This window comes from Schistocerca americana, chromosome 1 (assembly GCF_021461395.2).
Source record: "Schistocerca americana isolate TAMUIC-IGC-003095 chromosome 1, iqSchAmer2.1, whole genome shotgun sequence".
Classification (NCBI taxonomy): domain Eukaryota; kingdom Metazoa; phylum Arthropoda; class Insecta; order Orthoptera; family Acrididae; genus Schistocerca; species Schistocerca americana.
The window spans coordinates 169,596,289-169,618,410 of record NC_060119.1 but is presented as its reverse complement, the minus strand read 5'-3'; the positions used below and the strand labels follow the sequence as shown (position 1 = coordinate 169,618,410).

The 22,122-nt window shown below is 42.8% G+C and overlaps 1 protein-coding gene across 1 annotated transcript in view; it reads left to right on the top strand.

The window, feature by feature from the left end:
- The window catches only part of LOC124613002 (neuropeptide SIFamide receptor-like), a 132,653-nt gene extending 112,604 nt beyond the window's left edge, over positions 1 to 20,049 (top strand). Inside the window, exons 3-4 of the mRNA XM_047141595.1 lie at positions 16,684 to 16,767; positions 19,678 to 20,049. Of these exons, the coding sequence (XP_046997551.1) occupies positions 16,684 to 16,767; positions 19,678 to 20,049 (456 nt within the window). The remainder of the gene's footprint in view (positions 1 to 16,683; positions 16,768 to 19,677) is intronic.
- Positions 20,050 to 22,122: the final 2,073 nt, after the last annotated feature.

Genomic DNA, 22,122 nt, shown 5'->3' with positions numbered 1-22,122 from the left:
GAAGCCTGTGGGTATTTCGCCTGTCTCATACATCTTGCTCACCAGATGGTAGAGTTTTGTCATGACTGGCTCTCCCAAGGCCATCAGTAGTTCTAATGGAATGTTGTCTACTCCCGGGGCCTTGTTTCGACTCAGGTCTTTCAGTGCTCTGTCAAACTCTTCACGCAGTATCTTATCTCCCATTTCATCTTCATCTACATCCTCTTCCATTTCCATAGTATTGTCCTCAAGTACATCGCCCTTGTATAAACCCTCTATATACTTCTTCCACCTTTCTGCCTTCCTTTCTTTGCTTAGAACTGGGTGGCCATCTGAGCTCTTGATATTCATACAAGTGGTTCTCTTCTCTCCAAAGGCCTCTTTAATTTTCCTGTCAGCAGTATCTATCTTACCCCTAGTGAGACAAGCCTCTACATCCTTACATTTGTACTCTAGCCGTCCCTGCTTAGCCATTTTGTACTTCCTGTCAATCTCATTTTTGAGTCGTTTGTATTCCTTTTTGCCTGCTTCATTTACTGCATTTTTATATTTTCTCCTTTCATCAATTAAATTCAATATTTCTTCTGTTACCCAAGGATTTCTATTAGCCCTCGTCTTTTTACCTACTTGATCCTCTGCTGCCTTCACTACTTCATCCCTCAGAGCTACCCATTCTTCTTCTACTGTATTTCTTTCCCCCATTCCTGTCAATTGTTCCCTTATGCTCTCCCTGAAACTCTCTACAACCTCTGGTTCTTTCAGTTTATCCAAGTCCCATCTCCTTAAATTCCCGCCTTTTTGCAGTTTCTTCAGTTTCAATCTGCAGTTCATAACCAATAGATTGTGGTCAGAATCCACATCTGCCCTGGAAATGTCTTACAATTTAAAACCTGGTTCCTAAATCTCTGTCTTACCATTATGTAATCTATCTGATACCTTTTAGTATCTCCAGGATTCTTTCAGGTATACAACCTTCTTTCATGATTCTTGAACCAAGTGTTAGCTATGATTAAGTTATGCTCTGTGCAAAATTCTACAAGGCGGCTTCCTCTTTCATTTCTTCCCCCCAATCCATATTCACCTACTATGTTTCCTTCTCTCCCTTTTCCTACTGACGAATTCCAGTCACCCATGACTACTAAATTTTCGTCTCCCTTCACTACCTGAATAATTTCTTTTATCTCGTCATACATTTCATCAATTTCTTCATCATCTGCAGAGCTAGTTGGCATATAAACTTGTACTACTGTAGTAGGCATGTGCTTTGTGTCTATCTTGGCCACAATAATGCGTTCACTATGCTGTTTGTAGTAGCTAACCCGCACTCCTATTTTTTAATTCATTATTAAACCTACTCCTGCATTACACTTATTTGATTTTGTATTTATAACCCTGTAATCACCTGACCAAATGTCTTGTTCCTCCTGCCACCGAACTTCACTAATTCCCACTATATCTAACTTTAACCTATCCATTTCCCTTTTTAAATTTTCTAACCTACCTGCCCGATTAAGGGATCTGACATTCCACGCTCCGATCCGTAGAATGCCAGTTTTCTTTCTCCTGATAACGACGTCCTCTTGAGTAGTCCCCGCCCGGAGATCCGAATGGGGGACTATTTTACCTCCGGAATATTTTACCCAAGAGGACGCCATCATCATTTAATCATACAGTAAAGCTGCATGGAATACGGAGTCTGAAATCCCTTGTCAATAGCACACAACACTTCATGCGAGTAAAGAGATAGTTGTATTTCACGTGAACGATATTTTCTAAATCCATGTTGACCGTGTGTCAATGGACCGTTTTCTTCGAGGTAATTCATAATGTTCGAAGATAATATATGTTCCAAAATCCTGCTGTATATCGACGTTATTGATATGGGCCTGTAATTTAGTGGATTACTCCTACTACCTTTCTTCAATTTGGTGTGACCTGTGCAACCTTCCAGTCTTTGGGTACGGATCTTTCGTCGAGCGAACGGTTGTATATGATTGTTAAGTATGGAGCTAATGAATCAGCATACTGTGAAAGCAACCTGATTGGTATACAGCCAAGACCAGAAGTCTTGCTTCTATTAAGTGATTTAAGTTGCTTCACTACTCCGACGATATTTACTTCTACGTTACTCATGTTGGCAGCTGTTCTTGATTCGAAGTCTGGAATATCTACTCCGTCTTCTTTTGTGAAGGCATTTCTGAATGCTGTGTTTAGTAACTGTGTGTTTAGTAACTCAGCTTTCTCAGCACTGTCTTCGATAGTATCTCCAATGCTATCACGCAGAGAAGGCATTGATTGTTCCTTGCCACTAACATCACATACGACCAGAATTTCTTTGGATTTTCTGCCAGGTTTCGAGACAAAGTTTCGTTGTGGAAACTATTATAAGCATCTCGCACTGAAGTCCGCGCTAAATTTCGAGCTTATGTAAAAGATCGCCAGTCTTGGGGATTTTGCGTCTGTTTAAATTTGGTGTGTTTGTTTCGTTGTTTCTGCTACAGTTTACTGACCCGTTTTGTGTACCAAGATCCGCAGCTCATGGTCGTGCGGTAGAGTTCTCGCTTCCCGCGCCCGGGTTCCCGGGTTCGATTCCCGGCGGGGTCAGGGATTTTCTCTGCCTCGTGATGACTGGGTGTTGTGTGCTGTGCTTAGGTTAGTTAGGTTTAAGTAGTTCTAAGTTCTAGGGGACTGATGACCACAGCTGTTAAGTCCCATAGTGCTCAGAGCCATTTGAACCATTTTGTGTACCAAGGAGGATCATCTCCGTCGTTTGTTAATTTATTTGATACAAAATTCTGAATTGCTGCCGATACTATTTCTTTGAATTCAAACCACATCTAGTCTACACTATTTGGAAGGATTGGGCATTGTCTCTTAAGACAACACTATGTTTACTAATCCCTGTATCCGTTTTGATGCTCGTTATTAACTCAGGATTATTTGTTGCTAAGAGGTCAAGTGTGTTTTTACAATCATTTACTATTGGCGTGGGCTCATGAACTAACTGCTCGACATAATTTTCAGCGAATGTGTTTAGCGTAATTTCGGATGGTGTTTTGTGCGTACCTTCAGGATTAAACATGTATTTTCGCCAACATATCGAGGGTAAATTAAAGTCACCATCAACAATAATCGAATGAGTCGGGCACCTGTCTGAAATCAAACTCGAGTTTTCTTTGAACCTTTCAGCAACTGTATCATCTTAATTATGAGGTCGGGAAAAGGATCCAATTATTATTTTATTTCGGGTGCAAACAATGACCTCTGCCCATATTAACTCACAGAAACTATCTACTTAAATTTCGCGGATAAACTGCTCCTAACAGCAACAAACAGGCCACCCCCCCAGCAGTGTTTAGCCAATCCTTTCGGAACACCGTTAGGTTCATCGCAAAAATTTCGGCTGAGCATATCTCCGGGTTTAGCCAGCTTTCAGTGCCTATAGCGATTTGGGTATCAGTGCTTTCTATTAGCGCTTGGAGCTCTGGTACTTATTCAGCGGAACCCGAAACCTAACCACCATTTGGCGCAAGTCGAGCAATCTGCAGCCTACACGGTCGCAGAACCGTCTGAGCCTCCGATTCAGACCCTCCACTCGGCTCTGTACCACAGGTCCGCAATCGTACCTGTTTACTATGGTGCATATGGTCAGCTCTGCTTTCATCTTGGAAGCAAGGCTGGCAGACTTTAACATTTCTGTTGTCCGCTCGAAACCAGAGAGAATCTCTTCTGACCCGAAGTGAAATACATCATTGGTACCGACGTGAGCCGCCAACTGCAGTTGGTTGCACCCTGTGCTCTTCATGGTATGCGGGAGGGCCCGTTCCACGTCTGGAATGACTCCACCCGGAATGCACACGGAGTGCACATTGGGTTTTTTTCCCTTCTTGACAGACATATTCCTAAGGGTTCCCATAACGCGCCTAACGTTGGAGCTCCCAACTATCAATAATCCCATCCTCTGTGATTATCCGGATCTTCCAGACTGAGAGGTTTCCTCTGAAATAGGACAGGCGACGGCATCTGGCTCAGAGGAAGTGTCAGCCACAGACAGCACCTGGAACCTGTTTGTCAGACGTACCGGGGAGGCCTTACGAGCGGCCGCCTGGGATGTCTTTCGCCTCCTGCTACGCCAAAGGGCGACCTCCCATTCGACCACCGGTGGAAGGGGGGGGGGGGGGGGGGGTCAACCTCCGTTCTTTAAAAAAGGTGTTCGGTGCTACGACGGTTGTTAAAGATTTCAGTGAAATTTTCATAAGTAATGGTGGTAATCTGAAGGTCGATAATGCCCTTCCCTACACAGTTTATGTCCGTTGTCACGTAAGCATCTTATAACGAGGTGGAGTTGGAGTTGACCTAAGCCTGAGAGCATACATTTAGATTAGTTGCGCATGGATGTGCTGACAACTTAAGGATACGTGACAGATTAATAAAAATAAAGGTTATACATTCAAAAAATCGATGGATACTATTCACAGTCTGTAATTACCATACATATTATGTCCCACATTACTTAATCAAAATTAATATCATTTTCAAGATTTCGTTCGCCACTAAAGACCAGAAACGCACATATTGCTTAAAGTCATTTTTTCATTAAAAAATTTGTTTTATTAAGACAAAGTAGGAAGTTCCGTCTAATTACATTCCGTTTAATTAGCATGCACAGCAGCTTTTAAAGTTGTTTATATTCTTTACGCAAGTGTAGACTGTCAATCGATTTCAATCACAATGTCGTAAAGAATTTAAAGTGTACCCCCTACTGACAATCAAGGTTATTGTAATTCACGACAGCGGTAGGAGTTGTTTACGTTCAAAGACGCGCCAGGCGTTGTCGGCCGACTTTTAAGGGACATCGTGAATAATAATCTCCCTTAAGGAGGCAAAACAATTCTGTTTGGTGAAGATTTCCGTCAAGCATTTTCCGTCGTTTGACACGCCAATAGAACAGCAGTTGTCCAAAGTACAATTAAACGATTACCTTTATGGTCTCATTTTCAAGAGGGTTGTTTACGTGGTCCTTTCACGAGTTCGCACATTCTCTGATATGCTGCACACACATACAACCAAAAAGTAAACGGTTATCATATTATAAAGCTAGCTTCCTTTTCAAAGCATTTTAGTAAAATAAAGAAGTTTTAAAAAATAAAATTAATCACACACACTATCTGCGCTCTATATGTTTCACAATTAACCTTATTTTATATAATTACATCAATTTTTTACAGTGAGACAAATATTTGCCATTACTATTCAGAATATAATACCTTTTATTAATAAATACATGCATTCACTTATTTGTCCCTCACTATTTACCTGTCAGTGACTGATAGAATGCGAGTTAATTGCAGGGTGTACTAGTAAATATAAATACAAGACATTGCTCGCTGGGAAATCCAACGGGCTGGTTTCAGCTGCTTGACGGTGAGGGTGATCTTCATACACGCGCATTGGCCCCTTACCGTTCGGATGTGCGAGAGTCGTCTCGAAAGTGTGTTTGTGGAGTGTACGTGAGTGTAATGGATGCATTTATAGTGGAACGTTACATTTGTGTTGTTGAATGACGATGAGAGAAGAAAGAGCGTAAAACTCGGTGCCGTCACAGAGTCTATTCCTCTCAATAATTCTAAGGGGCCGCCAAGCTTAATGTCCGAATCCCACAGGCGTAACACCTCACTTATGTTATTAATTAATCTAGGATACTGATGCAAAGACTGATCACCACCTCTCCTGGCTTTGCCGGTAAAATACTGACAGTGAAAATTTCATTCACCACCAGGATTCGAACCTGCGTACCTCTGAGTCGAGTGCCACCGCATTGGCGCGGATTAGCGACCTCGCTTACGGAGGCAGGTTTTCGTGTCCACCTCTCGACAGCATGCAGAACTCCAGGACGGGACATTATGATTTCGCATGGCAATATAAGAAGTTGGCTTCACCAACCCGTTGGTGATAGAATATCATCTATTTCAAGGTACAAGATGGTGCACAACTGATAAACAATAGCTCAACCATCCATACCTTTTTTAAAAAATTTTAAAAATTTATAGAATTTTACTCTCCATAAAACTCTAAAACTGAAGAATTAACAATACCATCCAAATAGCTGCAATACGTTAGACAGCACTTGAATATGTATAACTCGTTACATTTACAAATACTGCAAAAAACACAACATCAAAAACAGTAGAAAATTTTGGTAGTCTGTGGTGCACATTCTTCAACTTATACTAAAATTGGTCACTATACTCAGACAACGACCAGGAAATATGTATTCCTAGGTACAGTATTCTACAGGCGCAACACTCCATATTCTGATTTTATTGTTTTTTAATGATTTGAATAAATTTGCAACAACAGAGGCCACCATTATTAGATTAATGACAGCCTATCTTTGGAGACTACAGGTGCAGATCGAGGAATTGATTTAGGGCTGGTGACGTTATTCTAGATGTTTAGCAAGGCATCGGGCAATTCCTCAAGTAACTGTCATTTGTCGATTGACAAATGTCCTCTGTCCATGATGGATCAATAGAGATTGAATTCCACAAGTGTTCCTAGCTGGGGATTTATCTACCTTAGGCTTCTATCCATGAAATACCCATATATGTTCATTTGGATTTGTCAGAACTGTTGGCAAACCATTTCGTTACCGGAATCCCCACTGCATTGAGATGATCCCTGATGCCCCAGATGATGTGAGTGCAGTCAAAATGCTGTAGCCTCAGGAATGAAGAACATTTCTATTATCGCAGTAGTGCCGTGTGTTCAGTGCTGGAGATAGGACGATGATGAAGGGTATTATCCAGCTGTGCCTGTTTCCCCAAATCATGACAGATCTGTACCTAAATGTGATTTGTGTGGAAATTACATCCAGATGATTCCTCACCTCCACATCCGCATGCCAACATGGATCCGACTGTCAAAGCCCTCACTACAGAAGCGTGACTCATGTGTGAAGAGCCCACAAATGCCCCATACCTCACTGCACATGCTGTCTGGCAAACAACATGGCCACATGACGTGCGTTCAAGAGCTGTCTGTGCTGACCCCCTCGAACAGTAGTAGCTGCATGGCATGGCGAACAACTAGAGCTCGTGCTGTCACTTCTTCGTCCCTACATTGCGTGTTTCCTAATAGTGTGATCCTCCCACAGCGTATTGCAGCAGCAATGGCACTGACCTGGATGTCGTGTAGTAAAGTCATTGCATCACCCTCCTTACCACATTCTGTGACACACACTTTTGCAATATACTGCTATGACCTGCCATGTCCAGACAGAGCAACGGCTTAGTAACCTCGGCAGAAGATCATACCATAATTCTGTAAATCAGAACAAACATTATAATTCCTTTGTTCTCGATAAGGCCAAGCTTAAAGCACACTTTGTTATTCGCAGAATCCTTTCCATCTACTAAAGACAGCGACAAAAACACGAGAAAACAATGCACCACACAGTGAGAAAGTTTTCCGCCAAATGATTTGACGTTGCATCAAAATAAGACAGCTGAGTGGCACTACGCCGCTGCACCAGCACTCGCTTGCACCGGCTGCCTGCAAAATCTGAGGGGTATCAAAAGGGCTGCCTATCCGAAATGTTTGAAAATGAACACCCAAGAGAAATGGCAGTTTCATTCGTGCCCTTTAAGGCGCCTCCTGGGACTTTTCCGTGGCGACTCTGAGCAGCGGTGTGCCACAAGTGTTTTCCTCGGCCATTCATAAGAAAACCACATGCTTTCGACGCTGGGCATCTCGGTTCTGACCTCCCTCATAGAGCCATGGGTGAGATGTGAGTAAGGGAAGGTGTGATGAACTTCCCAGGGGGAGTCACTGAGAATGGGACTATCCCCGCATGTCGTCATGCTTGTGCATCATTACAGGAAAGGTGGTAGGCACCTTCGAGCCAAATTTTGTAACTACTGCGCCGCAATAGGAGAGAACGACAGGATTTTTAAAAAGTAACTTTTAATTTTGTTGCGCTTCATAGCTATCTTCGTCAATATAACGTTTTAATCGAATGAATTTTGATTGTCACAGGTAACATTTGTTCTATAAATTATTGCTTTTTTACCCTTTTTTGTATCATAAATACTGTTAGGTTTACTCATAAACCTACAAGTAGGAAATATAGTGACCGACTGTTTTGAAAATAGTTTCTTGTCACGCACAATCACACTAATTTCAAACGGAGTGACTGAACCACAACATGCATTTTATAAACTAAGGATAGTCAATTCCGGCTTAAACTGGTAATTTCGTTTGATATTAGTTTGATTGTACCTGACAAGAAATTACTTTCAGAACTTAAAAGTATTTGTGCTACGAATAAAATAGGGGAAAAAACCCTAAATTTCAGAAGAGAAGACAGCTGTAGAGTTCAGATTGAAATTAAGGTAGATGTTAAACTGACGAAGATATAAATGCATTACGTCAGCTGAAGACAGGTAGAAGCCTGAAACGCACCTTGTTATACATAAAGCTACACAAAAGGTAGCTGTCCACATCTAATACGTGGTCTCGTACACACACTCTCAAAACTAAGATTAAGGTCTGAAACATCAAAAACTTTCTAAACGTGATGTAGGAGTGAGGTGGTTGGTCATCATCTCTCCTCTTCAAGTGTGTTCTGGACAAAATCATGATAATCTGGAACAAATTATTATCAGAACATAAAGTTTCAACTATGAAGAAATAATAAAGTCGGTAATGTAAACATTGCATTTGCTAATCATCCTCAAAGTCTAACAAATTTGGTGACGTAAATCGATGAGGTAGGCAACAAACAAAACAAAAAATGAAAAAATCAAGTATTTGGAAGAAATAATTCAAGAAAACTGTTTGGGAAAACGTGCTGTGCAACAGAGGGTATGGAAGAATTTACCTATCATATTACGAGTAATGTTTATGACAAAAACTACTTGTTTAGTAAGCTTAAAATAAGGCACTAAAGCGGTAAAACCAAAATACCTAAATGCAAGTGAGCACCTAGTAATGGATTTTGTTCTTTATAAACTTTGAATATTGAAAAGAAAAATCATTAGGAAAATAGTGGGTCGTTTAAAAATGATAGACCCCTGGAAAAGATGAAAAAATGTTGAAATGTATGAAAACATAGCAAATCTAACAGAAACAGTAAGAATAACAAGACTGACATTCTCGATCGTTTGTGTAAATCAACAACAGATTTATAAAACAGTACTGCTCCACCGTTTCGGATCCTCATGAATCTATATATTGAGAAAGCATGAAAGGAAATGAAAAAAAAAATTTGGAGTAGGAGTCAAAATCCATGGAGAAGAAATAAAAACTTTGAGGTTTGCTGACGACATTGTAATTCTATCAGAGGCAGCAAAGAACCTGGAAGAGTAGCCAAACGGGATGGACAGTGTCTTGAAAGAAGGATATAAGATGAACATCAACAAAAGCAAAACGAGTATAATGGAATGCAGTCGAATTAAATCAGGTGATACTGAGGGGATAAGATTAGGAAATGAGACACTTAAAGTAGTAGATGAGGTTTGCTATCTAGGAAGCAAAATAACTGATTATGGTCGAAGTAAAGTGGATATAAAATGTAGACTGGCTATGGCAAAGGACGCGTTTCTGAAAAAGAGAAATTTGTTAACATCGAGTTTAGATTTAAGTGTCAGGAAGTCGTTTCTGAAAGTATTTGTGTGGAGTGTAGCTATGTGTGGAAGTAAAACATGGACGATAAACAGTTAAGACAAGAAGAGAACATAATCTTTCGAAACGTGGTGCTATAGAAGAATGCTGAAGACTAGATGGATAGAGCACGTAACTAATGAGGAGGTACTGAATAGAATTGGGATGAAGGGGAATTTGTGACACAACTTCACTAGAAGAAGGGGTCGGTTGGTAGGACACGCTCTGAGGCATCAAGGGATCACCAATTTAGTACTGGAGGGAAGCGTGGAGGGTAAAAATCGTAGAGGGAGACCAGGAGATGGATATACTAAGAAGATTCAGAAGGATGTAAGTTGCAGTAATCACTCGGAGATGAAGAAGCTTGCACAGGATAGACTATCATGGAGAGGTGCATCAAACCAGGTCTCTGGACTGAAGACCACAACAACATCACGTAGACGTGACTAGTCGGTAAAGCCGACATGAAAAATTTAGAGCATTGGTAATCAAGGATCACTGAAACGTTCTGCTGTAATCATTGCATATATCATGCAGGAATGAAGTGAGTAAAACAAAAGAGAATGGGTTGTGTACAGAGTCATGAAGACAGTAAACTTTATCTTACTCAATACTCAAATGGAATAGGATAGAAAGTCGTTAATATTTGTGAGAAATATCCTCCACCATGCACTGTACTATTACTTCAGATGACAAGTGAAGCAAGTCCACACTGCATGCTGTGTTTCGAACTTTTGTAGTTCCGTTACACCAATCAATCATAATTATGGACAGGGACGACTGTTCAGAAGAAAATGTAATTCAAAAAGTACTGCGAAACATAAGTCATGTTTTTATCACTTATACCATTTTTATACATGGTTTGGCATCGATATTACCTGTTTTAAGACTTCTGATGCAATATAATGCAGTTATTTGTCTCGAATTTTATTTTTAGTGTTTGTAATAGCAAATTTTATTACATTATTCTTTTAGGTCTGAGGGAAAGGTAGAGAATACCCAATCAGCATTAAAGCAGACAGGAAGAAAACGTACACAGAATGTGAAGATCTGGTAGACCGACAAAAAGAAAACTCTCCTAAATACTGTACAAGATTATATAACCAGGAAAGGACAATTGACTAAAAGAAAACGTTTTACCAACAGACTTGGGTCACGTCGATTAAAATGATCTGCAAGAATAACGTCAGCGCAGTCTAGCAAATTGTTTGATTCTTTCTGAAACCTAGGTGGCTTCTCACGAAGAACAGTGCAGTCATTCAGCGTGCAGAGGGTACGACCGCGAAATACTTCTGGAAGTCAGAAATCATTGTCATTTAAGTATTTCCTAGAGATGGAAAACCAAAGCGTCCAGGTTTGTAAAGAATTGTGGTAACTTCCCCATACATTGTCCTATCCACTCCTGGCGTTCTAAAGTTTTCGTATTTGCGCGTTTCATTTATTGACAAACATCCCGCAACCTTTTGGTGAATTTTTTCCTGAGCTCATTTAAGATATCCGACGGACGACTGCCCCGTTGCATATCAATGCCGGACGTTTGTGCTGTAGTTAATTCTTGTGGAAAGAAACCCCAAGCAATAAAAATTGATGACAAAAAACACCAGTAAAAGAGAAATTCCACCACCATGTCTTTTCAACATTGAGCTACATTTCAAGCTACATCAAAAGACATGTGTATTTTCTGTGATGAAATTAACGTGATGAATTCAGTGGAACAGAATGAAGCTGCACTGCTGTCCATGACGCAAGAAAGAGACGTGCACTTAGGGAAAGCTCCTCTGGCCAGGGAGAATTTGAAATCTGACGCGGCAAATATTTAAAATGACTCGTAGCCATTGACCTTTGATCTACAGAAGACACTCCCGTTCCCATAATTGTCCATATCAGTAGCATACTACAAGAGGAATATCTGCATGTGTACAACTTTAAAATACTTTCATTTAAGGAAAAGAATGGTTTTATCTACATGTAAGATGAAACGGAAGGGAGAAGATGAGGATCAGAAGATCTTTCAACTTGTCTAGTGAAGCATCTTAAGGAACAAGGAAAAAACTGCAAGCATGTGATTTTACATTTCGAAGCTGCACAGAACAAAACTTCAACGTAAAAATGACACACGCTTTGAAGAAGCTATTACAAGAACTTGTTATGGAAACAGAAATCAGAGAATATAAATTTCTTGTGTCAGGGCATTCGTACCTGCCAAATGATGCCGACATTGGCTTGATAAAAGAAAAGGGCAGAAAAGCAACCCACATTTATTCGCCAGATGACTGCATAACCATTGTGAAAGAAGAGGAAAGATCTGTTTAAAATAGTACACATGTTTCGTACTAATTGAAAGCAGCCATTGTAAATTGTAAGAAAATTTTTATGGTCACAAAGTGAATTGGCTAGACATTCAGTGGTTGAGGTACGAAAAGGGATGTACACATTCACGAAAATACAAAAACAGCCTCGATCTTGAAATACAAAAAAAAAAAAAAAAAAAAAAAAAAAAAAAAGATTCAAATGGCTCTGAGCACTATGGGACTTAACTTCAGGGGTCATCAGTCCCCTAGAACTTAGAACTACTTAAACCTAACTAACCTAAGGACATCACTCTCATCCATGCCCGAGGCAGGATTCGAACCTGCGACCGTAGCGGTCGCGCGGTTTCGGACTGTAGAGCCTAAAACCGCTTAGCCACCCCGGCCGGCCCTGAAATACAGTTCCATCAAATTGGTGTTGGTGCTGCCGTCGCTCAACGCCGAAGTTATCAGTGTTCATGAAACTTTTCTGGCAAAGAAAGGTAAGGGAAGTGCAGCATGCCAGCTACCAGCAGCGACGTGCAAGAAGGATGTCTTAGATTTTCTGTCTTTTATTTCTCCTATTCAGCACCATGTCTTCATGTTCATTGCAAACGCATGTCAAAAACGGTTTGCTGAAAATGGCGCCGAGTCTGAAGACAGTGATGATTGTTCTCTGTGCGAATACGTGGGTAAATATAGTCAATACAAGAACGCACATGGAAATATCAAACATGGAGCTGTTATATTGTGTACTACTTTGTTTGCAATTATTTTAAGGAGAGTACTGTAGCAAGTTCCGTTTCAAACATTGTTGCAGTCGCCAATGTTTCTTTTGAGTACTTCATTTTGCATCGATAAAGTGAAATATAATTGTCTGTTTCAGAATGAAGCAAATTTATGTTTGTAGAGCTTATGATTTTTTGTTCATATGTATTTTTATTCTCTGGTATCTTAGAAACACTTTCTGTGGACTTACACCACTTGTATTCTGAACACCTCCTGCTGGAGGACTGGTGGAACGTAGTGTAAGTGGCCACTACGTCATGATGCTCCATTTCGCTGCGATCTTGAGTGCCGAGCTGAAACGTCAGTATGGGGCGATCATTCCCACTTGCCAGGTTTGTTCTCATGTTAGCCTTCAGTGGTTAAACCTACACCGTCAAAGGTATTTTACATCACCTTCACGTAAGGGCACTTCTCTTGGATCACATTCCTGGTCACATGTCCATGTGACCTTTTTTGCTCTTTATCCTTTCAGGGACAGTTTCCTGCAGTTTGTTCCTTGAGGCAAATCACAACTAAGTCTACATCATACTCCGTAAGCCACCTAACGGTGCGTGGGGAACAGTAATTTGGGTACCTCTAACTGATTCGCCCTCCCTTCCCTGTTCTGCTCGCGAATAGCGTGTGAGGAGAATGATTGTCGGTGAGCCTCTGTACGAGTATTACCTCTGATTTATCGAATCTTCTCAGCGTGGTCATTTCTTGAGATGTATATGAGAGGAAGTAATGTTGTTCGACTCTCCCCGGAAAGTGGTCATTCGAAATTTCAATAGTGATCATCTCTGTGATGCATATCGTCTCTCTTGTAACGCCTGCCACTAGACTCTATCGAGCATCTCTGTAACGCTCTCGCACTGGCTACAGGAACCCGTGACGAAAAGCGCCGCTCTTCGTTGGCTTTTCTCTATCTCTTCTACCAGTCCTACCTGGTAAGGATCACAGATTGATGAACAGCACTCAAGAACCGATCGAACAAGCTCCTTGTAAGCCACTTCGTTCGCGGATGAGTTACATTTCCTTAAGGTTATTCCTGTCTGGCATCTGCTTTGCCTATTATTTGCTTTATGTGGTCATTCTACTTCAGGTCGCTCTGGATAGTTACTTCTAGATATTTTATGGTAAATACTGTTTCCAGCAATTTTCGTATTGTAGTGGCAACTTCTGCCACCAAATGTATCAGGATGACCAAATGTAGCGGGAAGAGGTAGAAGGCACAGTATCAAGACATCTGTGCTTTCCTAGTGATTTATTGTTTCCAACCACAGTGCCATGTTCCCCTCAGTCTGTGTCACCGGGTTCCGCAATGCTGAGGTCACCACTTTGCTGTCTGTGAAATGGCCTGGTGTGGAATGGCTGCCTCAGAGGCCCGTGCACGCACTGTGTGTCAGCCTTGTATGCCAGTGGAGTTGTGGCATCGTCAGGATGCCGGTAGTCGACACGGAGGTCTGTGTCCCTGCTGACTCAGCGCTGCTCCGTGTGAGCCGTAGGCGGCCAGCTGCATGCTTCTCGCCAGCATGGCTGAGATCACAGTGACAACAAACACCTGCGATTCGGCATCCGAATCTGTGGCCCTCACCTCTGGATGCCTCCGGCGTGTATTGAAAGCCAGGCAGTGGTGAGCCATGGAGTGGCCCACTGCTGGCTGGCTACGGACCCCACGTCGGCCTCGGAGGGTCGAACTAGCGACCCGCTGTGTACTGGAACGCTGGCACCCCACCTGCTGCTGCGTGTAGCTGGTGGTGTGACATGTCCTACCGTCCAGGAGAGCTGTCACACTTGAATGAATCTCGTTAGAAACCCGCACCTATTTATATAGGGCTGTGCACCTCTGTTTTGCCATACACACTGCTTCACGTCACCTACTCATAACATGCTAGGTTGGCTAGTGCGCCCCTTCTGCATGTGATTTGCGACATGCAAAACCACTACGTATACTCTTTCAGCAATTTGACGGCCCTGTGGCCTCTGTTCTACTTCGCAATTGTTGGTGTGCATAACACTGCAATCTGGCCTGCACCTGGCTGTAACTTGTGCTCAGAGTATTGCACAAAATTAGCTTTCCCTATCCTAAACGGCGGTGCTGCTAAACTATGTATGCGCAATACGTTATGTGTATTTATTTTCAGTGTCAGTTGCCAGAGTCTGCACCATTCATAAATCCTCTGCAGGTTTATACTGACTTCTGGCTTTGCAACATTCTTATTGACGAACTACAGACAACAGCTTTAAAGACCACCCGACACTTTCTATTAGACCATTTACATACATTGTAAACATAAACTGTCCAGCCACACTTCCATGAGGTATTTCACAAATTACATTTGTCGATTTTGTCCAGTTAAGAGCGACGTGTTGAGTTCTATCTGCAAGAAAGTCTTGAATCCAGTCGGAAATCTGGTCTGATGCTCGATGAGCTCGTATTTTTTTCAATAAACGGCAATGCAGGGTGTCAAATGCCTTCCTGAAGTCAAGGAACACATCATCAACCTGAGCTCAATTGTCTATAGTGCTATGGATCTCTTGGAGGATCTGAGGTAGCTGAGTTTCGCAAGATCTCTGTTTGCAGAATCCATGTTGATTTTTTAGAGGAGATTTAGGTTCTCCTAAAACGTCATAAATCTTGAGCCTAAAACATGTTCTGCAGTTTACGACAGATTGACGTCAGCGATGTAGACTGCTCATGGAAGGAAGAAAGATTGGGTTTAACGCGTCATTGATAATGCCATTCGAGATGGAGCACAAGCTCAGATGGTGTCAAGGATGGGGAAAGAAATCGGCCATGACCTTTCACAGGAAGCATCCCGGCATTTGTCTGGATTGATTTAGGGAATTATGTGCATCTTTCTTACGATCGTTCTTGAAAACGGGAACTACGTACGCTTTCTTCCAGTCACTATATCTCTTTCGTTGTTCCAGCGATCTAGAAAAACTGCTGCTAGAAGCGGAGCAATTTCTACCACATAATCCTTGTAGAATATTTATGGTACCTTATCTGATCCTAATGCCTTTCCTCTGGTAACCGATTATAGTTGCTTTTCCCTTCCGCTGTCGCTCTGTATCTGCCATTTTGAATTTCGCACGATGATAGACGGAATAGACAGTGCTATGATCATCCGCAATGAAATAATTTCGGAAGAGCAAATTTAGTTTTTCGGCCTTCTGTCTGTCATCTTCCGTTTCGGACTTAAAAAAACGAATACAGTGACATCAAGCTTGTTAATGTTGTCATTGAAAGCTCTAGCAAAAATGTCCGTGGAATGTGAAAAAATTGAAACTTAAGACGGCTCAAATCGTCTATTGCGGAGGTAACAGCAGCAGGTGTGCCTACTTGTTTCCACAAAAGCTGTTCACTTAAGCGTACATAGACACATTTGAATTAGTTTTGTTATGCCCCTTCTGTTACCTTAGAATTTAGCATATAGTCCCATTTACAACCATCGTAGTTAGCCCCATATCTATGTCAAGTAAAGCAGATCCAAGAGCAAATATGGTTAAACATTTTGTATTAGTAGCTTATTTGCTGCATATAGTGATGCTGGCATGAGATCCCAGCTTGCGTCGATACCGACCACATTGTCTCTGGATTTTACCACATTTTTCTGATACTTTTGCCACAATTTTCAGGGTCGAGCTTCACGTCACTGTGTTCGTCTTTCCTAGAGCTTTTGAATGTTGTTAAATATATGGTTCCATCAAAAATACTTGCTCCAGTATCTCGGCTGATACAAGAGTTTACAGAATCGCCCATACAACAAAACATTCCCTCTGCCTATAATCATCTGCCGAAATCCTCGTTTCGATAACTTGAACCGTCATGTGAAAGAGATCCAAATTTTAGACAATTCACATTGTATAGACAATAATAACAAAAATGTGTCTTTTTTTTATACACCGTTTGCCATACTTGCACACGACATTAGACGGAATGAGATGTCAGTGGCACTAACATGGATTCGACTTGTTGCAGGTGTGCAAGCGGGATATCCCTGGTGACTCCACGGATGCACAGCTGGAACGCATGCAGCACAAGAGCAAGATCAAGGTGGTCAAGGTGGGTATGCGGCATCGACTCGCACTCACTTCCTATACCCTCCATAATGACCCTGCTATGGCTGCGTACAGACGAAGTTATGTACAGGAAAAAGTACGGCCTTCTTTTTCTCCACTGCTTGCCACCGACTGCAGTCCGAAACTGCGTCTGATCGAGTCACCCCTGAGATTTATACTTGTTTTCTACCTTAGTAAAATGTGACATACCTTAGGTCCTTCCTTAATTTAAAAAAAAAGGCTAAATGTACTGCAGCGATGAGTGTATAGGCAGCAGTGTGATAGGCCCAATATGGTGCCACTGCAAGCAATTTGACCCGAGCTTGCTATGGCATAATGATAAATTTGTGCCTCTATGCGATCTCTGGTTAATGTGTTTGGCTTGTCTTTGCACCATTGGGGTCTTGGTCTGCTCCTCACTATCCATAAGAGCTATCTTAAAACTAGAGGTATGACAAGGCGCATGCTGAAGCGCTGATTAAAACAACGTATCACAATAATTTCTTAGATGAGTAACTTGCACGCTACGCTGCCAGGTGACGAGGGTATAGAGCGCGCCCTTACTGGGCGCTAGTAGCGTGACTGCATGAAGTACAAGTGGCGCGCTGTACATCGTGTTTCCCTGGAATCCTAAAGAGTTGCCACACTCTCAGTCTAATGTTTGATCTTTTAAAAAGCTGTACCTGTTGTAACAATATTTACTGTTTCCATGGAGGACTTTATTTGATATTTTCTGCTGTTTGACTTGAGCTCCTTAGCTCATCATATATGTTTACAATTTTAACATCTTTTAATCTATGTTCTCCTTTTCACTAAGGTCCAGTATTAATTATTTTAGATGTTTATTTCGTAATATGTTTCACCTCCCACCACCTTGATCCCCCTCATCCCCTGGTTGCTCCTCTCCAGCCCCCACCCTCTGCCGTGCCTTCATTGTTGTGTCCCCCCTTCGCCGGCCGAGCGGTTCTAGGCGCTACAGTCTGGAACCGCGCTACCGCTACGATCGCAGTTTCGAATCCTGCCTCGGGCATGGATGTGTGTGCTGTCCTTAGGTTAGTTAGGTTTAAGTAGTTCTAAGTTCTAGGTGACTGATGACCTCAGAAGTTAAGTCCCATAGTGCTCAGAGCCATTTGAACCATTTTTTGTCCCCCCTTCCCTCCATCTCTACACCCTTCATCTCCTTTCCCAAGGTGGCCTCTGTCAACTCCCCCTCCCAGATGATGTGCTCTCTCCCTCCATTTGTCCCTCCTATCAACTCTGATCCTCATCTCCCCCTCCTCTTTCCTCTATCCTTTCGCTGGGCTCCCTCTTTACCCCTTTCCATCCTGTTTTTTCCCCACCTACCCTCTTTCTGCCTCCCTTTGTAGTGTAACGACGTAAGTTTTTTATAACCGATTTTCGTTTGATATATGACCATGTGCAGACTTCGTCACCTACGTCAGTTACAACCCACTTCAAAATGATTTATATTCTTTTTAAATTGTCATAGAATGGTTCTTGAACGAAACTGTAAAACATCAGTTGAGTCGTATGCAAAGAATTACATCACTTGGGCCAATTGGTTTTCATAAACTTTTTCGATTTAAATTTCGTTTGTTTCTCCTCAGAAATTATGTTGACACACGTTATCTTGATCTAATCGATATCAGAATCACATATTAAATAAACTTTTGAGATTCAAAGTTTCGATGAACGCTGTCAGAATCAATAATCTTGTCAAATATATTATTAATCCGTTCACATAATTCTTCATAAATAAATCCTCAGAACACGTGTTTCAACTTTAGTAGCATACACTATTTTATTAGCTTCCTACACATACAGATGTGAACTTGACCGTTGACAAACAATGACTGACTTTTCAATAGGATTACGCTCTATATGACGTCATTGTTGTACAAAAAGAGTACAAAAATTAATTTTTAATTTTTAGAAGCACGACGCAACAACTCGGTTGCAGGATCTTCTGTTGCTCCTTGGCTGTCGACCCGCGACGTATAGCGGCCAGCAATTTCCTCTCTGGTCGCGGCAACGAAGATGCTGTCTGCGTTCGTTGCGCCGCCCTCTCCGTACATGAAACACATAAAAAAATACAAAACTTTTAGATAATTCACAGCTATTACAAATATTAAGAAAAATACATAAACAAAACTAAATTAAACTTATAGTCACCTGCAAACTGGGCTGACATTGGTGGATGGGTGACGCTTAATTTCGTCCCACTACACCTTCTCCCCCCCCCCCCCCCCCGAGTCCTTTTGCATTCCTGCATTCCCCTCCTCTGCCTTTCCCCATTCCCTCTTGCGTCTGCCCAGCCTCCCCCCCCCTTTTTTGGGTCCTTGTCCTCCATAGGCTCCTTCCCCCCTCCCCACCCACTTCGTTTTTCCTCTCCTTCCCCCCATTTTCTTTCCCATCATCTGTCCAGGTTCCCCCCCGGTCTGCCCTCGGCTGTGGTGTGTCATATTTGTGCCAACTTTTTAGTGCAGTGTTCAAGTGAGTGTTGTGCAAACAGAAATCATGCTGGCACTGGGTGTGATTTTTATATCTCTTGCGAACAGATACCAGACTGTCGCCGTGTTTTTTAATTGTCTGTCTATTATTTTACCTGTCTGCTTCCTGCGTATTTTATTAGCATCAGCAACCCTTTGTTTTATGTTTCAAGTTCCACAATTTTCCGCCATTTTACCATTTAAGTTACCGATTTTATCTCCTGCTTTCTGTTAGACGACTGAAACTCAGAGAATTTTTACTGAAAAATAACGAAAAAAGCCTTCTCTGGCAAACTCACTGACAAAGATGATGCGTATAGTATAGCTAGACTCACCATTTATTGGGAGGCAACAGCACTATTCAGGGCACTTTGCCGTCCTGGTCACTTTACCCCAGCTTCCCCTAAGAGAGGTACTGTCGGCAGATGCTGGTGGTGGTGGTGATCCTGTTCGTGGCGTCGTGGCTGCCGCTGTACGTGATCTTCGCGCGCATCAAGCTGGGCGGCGAGCTGGCCGCCTGGGAGGACGAGGCGCTACCTGTGGCGACGCCGGTGGCGCAGTGGCTGGGCGCCTCCAACTCGTGCATCAACCCGCTGCTGTACGCCTTCTTCAACCACAAGTTCCGGCGCGGGTTCGCCGCCATACTGCGCTCGCGGCGCTGCTGCGGCCGCCTGCGCTACTACGAGACGGTGGCGCTATCCGGCTCGAGCGTGCGCAAGTCGTTCAACAACAACAACTCGTCGACCCGGCGACCCGACACGTCCGTGTCGTACATCTTCAACAACACGGGCGTGTAGCGAGCGCCGCGCGCCGGCCCCCGCCCCAACTATTGCACTCTCAAGCCGGCCCTCGCGGCCGCACCGGACCGGCGTCGACCTCGACGCGACGGGTTAGTGCCGACGCGCGACGTCGCAGCAAAATAAAAACAAACAAAAGTTTCCTCCTCCGGCTCTCCGTCCCTCTCTGGCACACGAGCGCGCACACGCACGCACATACACACACACAACACATGTTCACATACACGTATAAACACACACTCGTTCAGTTCACACACGGCGGTTTGACACACGCGCAGAGAGGGGCGCGCGCTCGGGAGCATTAGATGGTTGTAGTTGTTTGGTGAGCGGCGCGGACAACGGCGGCCAGCGAGACGAGCCTTCACAGCAGCGACCGGCCGTCCCCCTCGGGGACGAAAATATTTTGCTGCCGCCGTTAAGGCTCGCCTCGTTGATCGCTGTTGTCGTTTTTTAAGGCTAATTGCGCACTCAGAGGAAGTACAAGTCACCTGGTGAGTGAACCTGGGGATTGGCACCGGCACCCTTTTTTTTTTTTTCGCACAGGGCTCGCGTCTCGCCTCGGTCTGGTGGCCGCAGGTAGTTGTTAATTTGTGCCTCGAAGTCAGCACCCCTCTGAAAGAACAACCGCCACGGCGGGCTTCCAGTGCGCCATCATTTTCAGTGAAGATGTAGAGAGCGATTCAAGGTGGCTGAGTATGCCAACATCTCTTCTGTCATAGGTACACTAGCTGTGATTTGTACTCTTACCAATCGACATGTATTCATCTGATCATAACTGCCACAAAGGGCACTTAAAACTGATTACTTATTACAGTCACAGTTGCTATATAATATATGCAGTTGCTTACCAGTTGCGGTCATCAGCTGACCCGGCGAAATCTGTTCCGCCTTAAAGCCAATAAATAATCAGATTTTGGATGTTAAGTTCAATTTTTTATTAGGAAATACAAATAAACAATTAAGTATTTTAATGATTCTTTATTCTTTGTGTTTTTTGGTGCATAGCTTCCACTCTTCAATTAAGTACCTTGTGATACACGACATTTTTTTGTTTTATTATCAGGCGGAAGAACAAACAACGTAGATGGTCTTCCGACCCGTGAACACGCCACATATAATTGACCATGTTGTTCGCTCGACGATTTCGCATTGCCAACTGAGCCGTTTCACGGGCTGCCTCACTTTGCTCTCGTGATTGAGAACCACGAAGTCGAGCCATACTAACGCGGCGCTCTTCACGGGCAATTTGTTGTTGTTCTTCAGTCCTTTCGTTCTCAGTGTTTTGTATCCTTCTTGCATTACGGCTTTGTCGAGAAATATTCGATCGTCTTGGTCGCGGCATTGTTAATGATGATTCACAGAAAATACAAATTACTTCTTTAAACTTTTAATTAATGATATATACTGATACTTAACCATAGACGTTTAGCTGTCATTACGTTTTGTTATTCCATGCCAGATGCGTTTTTGTTGTACCACGTTTTTAGCGATCGAACGGGATAAAAAGTAGGTCCGTCCCCTGATTGTAAGCTACCTCTCCATCAATTTTCAGCCAAATCGGTCCAGCCGTTCTTGAGTTATAAATAGTGTAACTAACACGTCTTTCTCATATATATATATATATATATATATATATATATATATATGTGTGTGTGTGTGTGTGTGTGTGTGTGTGTGTGTTTGTGTGTGTACGTATATTCGCCTCCATAACTACATGGCCGGTGTGTCTGCCACACAGAGGACCCATTCAGTCATTCGGGAGGACGACGGTTCATCCCGCGTCCGGCCATCCTGATTTAGGTTTTCCGTGATTTCCCTAAATCACTCCAGGCAAATGCCGGGATGGTTCCTCTGAGAGGGCACGGCCGACTTCCTTCCCCATTCTTCCCTAATCCGATGAGACCGATGACCACGCTGTCTGGTCTCCTTCCCCAAACACCAACCAACCAACCCATTCAGTTCCCAGTACTGCAAGGGATTTATAGTTGTGAGGAGGGGGCTGTGGGTCGTGAGGATGGTGGGTCCACTCGCCTTGACATTCCAGTTGAGGAGCAGCTTGACCCAGAAGTAGAG